Below are 7,801 nucleotides of genomic sequence, written 5' to 3' on the forward strand. Positions count from 1 at the left end.
GAGTCTGAGGGGAGGAGAGGCTGAGGGTAGGAGAGGCTGAGGGGAGGGGAGGCTGAGGGGAGGTGATGCTAAGGGTAGGGGAGTCTGAGGGGAGGAGAGGCTGAGGGTAGGAGAGGCTGAGGGGAGGGGAGGCTGAGGGGAGGTGATGCTAAGGGTAGGGGAGTCTGAGGGGAGGAGAGGCTGAGGGTAGGAGAGGCTGAGGGGAGGGGAGGCTGAGGGGAGGTGATGCTAAGGGTAGGGGAGTCTGAGGGGAGGAGAGGCTGAGGGTAGGAGAGGCTGAGGGGAGGAGAGGCTGAGGGGAGGAGAGGCTGAGGGGAGGAGAGGCTGAGGGGAGGGGAGGCTGAGGGGAAGGGAGGCTGAGGAGAGAAGAGGCTGAGGGGAGGGGACTCTGAGAGGAGGGGAGGCTGAGGCGCACTGCCTTAAAAAGCCTGCAGACATACACATCTATGTACAGTATCACGTCAATCTTTTGAGCCGAAATATGTTTCTACTAATTTTACAATAAAAAAGGCAATCCCTAAAAGATGAGCTAATCTGCTCAAAGTCACCTGCTGAAAGTTTGAGCACTGATTCACACATCTGTCTGGCCACATGCCCACAGTCTGCCTCTGATGAGAGGTGAATTTCAAACATGGTGGAGGTAGCAAGTAAATCGCCCTTGGGCTAAACCTGACCATTGGATATACTTGCCTAGGAGAAATTTTAATATTGAGTCATCAATTTCAGCTAAGAATCCAGATTCTGCCTTTTTTTTTTTGTTTTTTGTCTTTTGGTTTTTTTTGAGACAACGTTTTTCTACATAGCCCTGGCTGTCCTGGAATCCACTCTGTAGACCTGGCTTGACCTCAATCTCTTGAGATTTACCTGCCTCTCTCTCCTAGGTATTGGGATTAAAGGTGAGCACCACCACACCCTGCTGTCTTCTCTTAAAAAAACAGATAAACAAGTTCCAGAAGAGCTAGCAAGGCAGAGATCCACTCTGGAGGACAGTCTCCTGCCATTTAGGGCTGGTCATTACTCTTCCTCCTTACCTGGCTCCCCTTAAGTATTTTTTTGCATGGCTTCTGCAATAATCTGAGTTTTAAGAATTCCGTTGGATCACAGGATCCAGCAGTTCCACTTCTGGATATGTGCTCAGGAGAACTGAAAACAGGGACTCAAAGCTACATACTTAGACATCATTGTTCATAGCAATATTGTTCCAATATCCAAAAGAAAGAAAGGATATTTATTTGTATGGGTGGATGAACAAACAAAGGTTCTATACACATACATCCATGTGTGTACATATGTAAATCATATATAATATGTATTATATATTCATTATATTGGTCATAGATATATGAATGGGAACCTTAACAGCAGCGATTCCAACACCCACAGTGTGAATGAACTTTGAAGACTCCTACATTGTCTTCCGACCACCATTCAAGCACCAAGGCATATACATGCCACCCCAACACCCACAATAAAAGAAAAGGGAGAAAAAATTTACTCGGCAAGGCAGGGAAGGGGTGCTACCCAAGTCTTCAGTTGTTTTAACGGTTTATGCAGCACACACACAGACTCTTCCAATAGCACCGAACGGTGCTTTGCATGACATTTTATACTTCTTCATTTAAAAAAGGAAAGCTCCCAAAATTTTATTAAAATGGTCCCTATGGATGGTTCTATATACTTTCTAGATATTCCTGCACAGTCAGATTACTTCGTCAGATAAACACCTCCCCGAGGGAGTCACTTCACAGCTCGCCGTGCAGGCAGCTGCCTCTCTGCCTATTTCCAAGTTTGTGAATTGAGATGACAACTGGATAGTTCTACTGACTTATCGTGGAGATGTCAGGAAATGTCTTAGGTGGTGTTAATCTCGCCACTGTTACGATATCCCCGTCTTTCTAAAGTAAGCTGTATAAAATCATTGCTGTCGGCAAGTAGAGTATCATGTCTCCCCGGTCTACCTCATTTTCTCCATGGTACTTATCTCGTAGCTACTCTCACAGAACATCAGTCTGTTCTGCCTTGGACGATGCTTGGAGTATTATTGTCTCTCAGATTGCTTACCACGTGAACATGATGATAAAGCTCTATCCTTTATTTTCTTTTAATCCCTCTTGGTACCTGTACTCTTTTCTCTGTACAAGGTAAGTCTCTAAATGTTCTTGTTGTGTGAATGAAAGTGGAGGTTCCAATCTAATCCAGTGCTGGCATGGCGGTCCAGGATAGCTGCCTAGGCTAGCGGCTGGAAGACTTACTGTCTTCATAGTCTCTTTCAAGGCAAGGGGCTGAGATAAGAAAAAGGGAAGCAGATAGTGAAAGAGATAAAGACCTTCCATAAACATTCTGCAACACTTCAATGGCAGGGAGCCTAACACTGTGTAGGGGCCTGGGACCACATGCCAACACAGAGAATAGAGGGACAGTCCCTCAGAGTTAGTCTCCTGTAGTGCTTCTTTAAGTGAGTCCAGAATGGGATGGCCATGGGCTTATGAAGCAATGATGGTTTTGGAGGGAAGTTAGCCTGGTAATGATATTTACAGTAAACCCATTCAGGTTAGGCCATGAAGTCCTATGTTCTCCTCTCAGGGAAGTTTCCTCACCTTTACCATGGATTTCTCTTATTTTTCTCACTTATCAAAACCTGTAATGAGGATGAAAGCCAGCTCCACCCACTCCTGCTTGGCCCCTTGCAGCCTCCTTTGCCCCACATTTCTCAATGCCTTTGCCTGGCCTCCGTCTAGCTTCTACCGCTAGCCCAGTGTTCTCGGCCTTGGTTGACTCCTGCCCTGTGTCTCAATAAACAAAAATCCCTCTTTCCCCAAGGATACTCTGAGACTGGTTCCCTGGGGTCACTCTCTCTGTTCTCCCCTTCCTTCTGGTTCCATGCAATTCTGTGTTTGTCATGAAGACTTTAGCTAGTTTCTGAACACTTCCACAAAATCCACACATGGAGATTTCCCTTCCTGTGTTTCCTCCTTTCTAGAAATTGCAATGGTCTAACAGGCAAAAGGAGAAAGCTCTGGGTCAACTAACTACATTACCCAACACACACACACACACACACACACACACTCACACACACTCACACACTCACACACACACATTCACACACACACACACACTCACACACACACTCACATACACTCATACACACACTCTTTCACATGTACATACTCACACACTGTTACATATACACATTCACTCATAAACACTCACACACACAGTCATACACACACTCATACACACTCACATGCACACACTCATACACCTATACACACACTCGGACACTCATACATTCTCTCTCTCTCTCTCTCTCTCTCTCTCTGTCACACACACACACACACACACACACAGACAACTTAGACTCAGTTGCTACAGTGCACTTGACAAAGTGAGTAAAGCTTTCTTCTTTTAAAGTCTCGGGATACTGAAGGTTCCTTTTGAAACTCCTAGTCTTCCTCTTGTCCACGCTTGCATACTGAAAAATCGCTGCTGTCATCATATGCTCAGCAGGAGTGGACTCAGTAACTTGCTTGTCAAGAAGCAGGAGGTAGGAAAATCCTCAAGTGGCGTGTAGAGTTCCCTTTGGGTGCGTCTCTTTCACATTCTTTCCATCCTATGGGAAAGGATTTTTCCAAAGGCAGGGCCTTCCTTCCTGCCCTGCCACCATTTCTGTCTTTTCTTTGTGTGAATTTTTCATTCACATTTGCTCCCATTTCGCACTGAGCACCACTGTGGGTCACAGACCCTGCCTTAGGACAAGCATCCAGCAATGGGGCAACTGGAGGGAGAGCATTGGGGGATTTCTGCCAAGCTCCTCCCACTGACCCATGCTTGCCTTAGGGTTTTTTTCTTCCTTCTTTTGGAGAGTTGGTTGAAGAATGACCATTCATATAAATCCAACTCAAATAAAGTGAAAATATTTTTAGAGCACCCTCCCACCTACATTTTGAACCCCTCCTATGAATAATGTGACCGTATTCTGTTTTATGTAAATACAATTTCCTGACCCAACCCAGTAAGGTAGTTGTGCCATGTTATTAAGTCTCTGGAATGTATTTGATTTAAGATCTGCTTACTGGCTATAAAGAGCATGGGAAACCTGCTGCTGGGGCACTGGGATCATCTGAGCCCACAGGCAAGCTGGAGGCTTTATGTGAAAGTACCCTTTGGAAGCGTAATTGTGGCATTCTACCCAGAGTGCTGTGATCTTCCCCGGGATGAACTATCTTCTCTCTCTTCCCTAAATTCCTCCACTAGTATTTTGACCCTAGTAGGCCCTGACAGCATTGCACATTTAACTTGCTATGGAACAGTCTTTCTGATGGGAAGGACATACACAAACAGATCCAATATTAACAAACATTAAGTAAGATAGAAGCATAAAAGTCTCCTAGAAATAGCACCAAATAAGGATTAAAAACAAAAACAACTAACCCATTTATGGTAATAACTCAGCATGTTCAAATCACTTATATCTGTGTCAGATGCTGTAATACCTTCATCGTGGCAACTACATAAAGTCTAAAATAGCTATCAATGATTTCCTGAAGCCTTGAGGGGTTGGGTTTTTTGTTTTTGTTTTGTTTTGTTTGTTTTAATCAGCAAGTTGAGCAAACTCTTACTTGGGTAATAGTCTAGCTGCTTGCACTTGAAACATGTTTAGCAAGTCTGCCCTCTAAAAGGCTTTGCTAACGCTGCCCTGGACATGTATGATGCTAATGCTGCCCTGGACATGTATGAGAAACTGCTCACAGCCTCTCAATATTAACTTTAAGGTCCTCTAACATTCAAATAATTATTGTAAGTTACAAATACAGAAAAAAATAGCTATACATGATATGATCTCTTTAGATTTAACATATGCAAACACAGAATGCCTAGAGAAGTTGAATTAAGGTGAATAATGAAAAAAAATCTAGCACAAATGCATACAGTTGCAACACAATATTTATTTATTGTTTACCTGCAGTTCAAGTTTAATTGAGTGTCCTATACTCAATATCAATTCTGTCCTTATGGCAAGCATTTCATTCAGGGACTTTCCCTGCTGGAAGCAACAGGTGCAGAGATAATGTTGCCTGGGTTTGTTCCAAGAGCGCAGAGAAGCAATTCCTCCATTGATGGAGTTCGGCGGCTCTGACCTGTCTGTCCCCAGTGTCTCTCTATTGCTCTCAAAATAGACCCATAGGGTAGACCCTTTGTGCTGAAACGAGAGACTGAAACACTCTGGTTCTACTCACCTGCCTCCCTTTTGAGGGAGCATGACTAGGACTTTTACTTAAGAAGAATCATCTTGCAGTTTACTTTTAATCAACAATTAATATCTATAGTTATATTACCAATAGGTTCTATAGTTATATTACCAATAGGTAGAATTAGGGGCACAGTTGCGACTTCAGTGACTTTTGGCACAATTATCAACTTGCATCACTACTTAGCTTTATGATTGCTATACACGGGCATAGTAGTGTGTGTATATGTGTGTGGTCTGTGTGTATGTGGTGTGTGTATGTGTTATGTGTGTGGTATGTGTATATGCTGTGTGTATATGCTATGTGTGTATAGTGTGTGTATGTGTGTGCTGTATGGTATGTGGAATGGTATGTATGTGTGTGGTATGTATGTGGTATATATGTGGTGTGTGTGTATGTATATGTGTGTGTCATGTGTTTGCTGTGTGTATGTATTATACAGTATGTGTTGTGTGTGCTGTATGTGTGTTTATGTGTATGTGTTATATGTTCGCTGTGTGTATATGTTACATGGTATGTGTTGTGTGTGCTGTGTGTGTGTGGTGTGTGTGTATGTGTGTGTTTTATATGTTTGCTGTGTGTATATGTCATATGGTATGTGTTGTGTGTGCTGTGTGTGTGTGGTGTGTATGTGTGGTGTATACATGTAGTGTTAGGTCAATCGCTCTTTCCTTTCCCATGAACTTAGCTGACTTCATTTTCCTCCTACTTAGCATCCCCCATGGCCTGGACACACTACTGTCTATCCAGGCTCAGAGGCTCTTAAGTCACTTACTGAGGACTCACGCTTCTTCTGCAATGTCTATAGTTCAGCTGTTTCTCAACTTAAGTCTCTTCATCTACAAAAACAGTAAGTCCTGACCAGTTCTGGGAATGGAGCTTGATTTCACCTGGCTTCTGGATTGGAATGGTCTGCTTTTGACTAAGCTATCTGCCCTGAAATTTTCTAACAGCTACCTTCATGGACAACCCCCACCCCCAGCACTCCACCCCAGCACCCCACCCCCAGGACCCCACCCCCAGCACTCCACCCCCAGCACCCTACCCCGGCACTGCACCCCCAACACCGCAGCCTTGCAGAAGACCTTGTGTTTAGTTTGAGACAGGCTAGATCTTTTACTAATATTTGGTCCCATTGTTCAAACAGCAAAGAGGCGCAGGAAGACAGTAAGGGGGACGCACATTAAGTGCCAAGGCTTGATAAAATGACTATTGGGACACACCAAAAAACCACCACTGCATACTGTATACATTTCTCATGTAGTCTGACAGACCCATGCAGATGTGAAGGGGACTCTCACTGGAAGAGAGAAACAGGTTCCAAAGCCTCAACTTTCAACTCACATCCAGATCGAACTTACAGAACAGAACCCTGTATTTCAACTGAGGAGACCTGGCCCAGATGAAAGCCTAGGCTGTCAAAAAGATGGGGAGAAAGAGGATTGTGGCCCAGCTGGTAGACATGGTAGACACAGGTGTGAAACAGAGTGGCAAAGGCAGGGGGTACTGTACCTCAGCAGCGGGAGGCAGGCGTCCCAGTGTCACGCGGGAGTCGCTGGTCTCAGATGGTTCTTGCCTGCCGACCACTGCGCTCCCCTCGATGTCAAAAGGAAAAGCATTGCCGTCCCCTGACGCTGAGTCGGAGCAGACAGCACCCCACAGGAGCCACAGGGCCAGGACTGAGCACCGGGCTGTGCTCCAAGCCATCTCTCTGCTGATATTCAACAGAGCCCTTCCTGGAGCGAAGGATCTGGGGGTCTTGGTGGGTACCCCGCCAAGAGATGCAGCGATGCCTGGTGTTTTGTCTTCTCTGGGCCTGCAGTATTTAGATTCAGGAGCCCAAGTTGCAACTTTGTTGTTGTATTAAAGATGAGGGAGAGTCAGCGTGGTCTCTTCTCTCTTTCTCTCTCTTGCTTGTCTTTCGCTTCCATCCACTTCTCTTACTTTGTCTCTGGTCTCCCGCCGCTCCTGAGATTCTGGGATCTACAGATGGATGGAGCGTAGCGCCCCGCAAGCATCAAAAGGCAGCGGAGCGGGACTGGCATGAGCCGGGCGAGCGCGCCTGGCCACCTCCTCTCCCTGGCGGCTGGGACCGAGGACGGCGCGGCTCTGGCTTCCTTCCCACACTCATTCTCACCACTCCCTTTCCACCTTCCCCTTCCAGGCCCTCCCACTCCAAGTTGGCTTTCAGACCCCGAGGTCAGGCCTTTCCTTGACGCTGCCTTCCCCTCCCCCTAGCAGTTTGGAGCCTCTCCAAGGACTCGGAGATGAATATTCAGCGTTCCTGATTGCTTCCCCACATCCCTTATTTACGTAGCCGAGGCGCCGGATGTCTGATCTATATTTATATAGATTTGTATGTGGCCCCCACTAGTGTACAGGAAAGTGGGTGGAAAAGGGATTCCAGGGGCGGGAGGGAGCCCGAGGTAGATGACCTCAGGAGCCAGAGGCAGGGTGTCCATTTCTGGATGCGTTCTGTTCTCCTTCTCTCCTTTTCTAGAGATAGCCTGTGGCTCTCTTCACGGCCACTCCTCTTCCTCTGTGAAGTC

General features: G+C 45.9%; 1 protein-coding gene across 1 annotated transcript in view; it reads right to left on the bottom strand.

Annotated features, from left to right (window-relative positions):
• Positions 1–7,401, bottom strand: part of Lama4 (laminin subunit alpha 4) — a 142,090-nt gene extending 134,689 nt beyond the window's left edge. The window contains exon 1 of the mRNA XM_028769000.1: positions 6,765–7,401. Within this exon, the coding sequence (XP_028624833.1) occupies positions 6,765–6,959 (195 nt within the window). The 5' untranslated portion in view covers positions 6,960–7,401. The remainder of the gene's footprint in view (positions 1–6,764) is intronic.
• Positions 7,402–7,801: the final 400 nt, after the last annotated feature.

The sequence above is a fragment of the Grammomys surdaster genome, unplaced genomic scaffold (assembly GCF_004785775.1).
Source record: "Grammomys surdaster isolate TR1022 unplaced genomic scaffold, NIH_TR_1.0 190, whole genome shotgun sequence".
Taxonomy (NCBI): Eukaryota; Metazoa; Chordata; class Mammalia; order Rodentia; family Muridae; genus Grammomys; species Grammomys surdaster.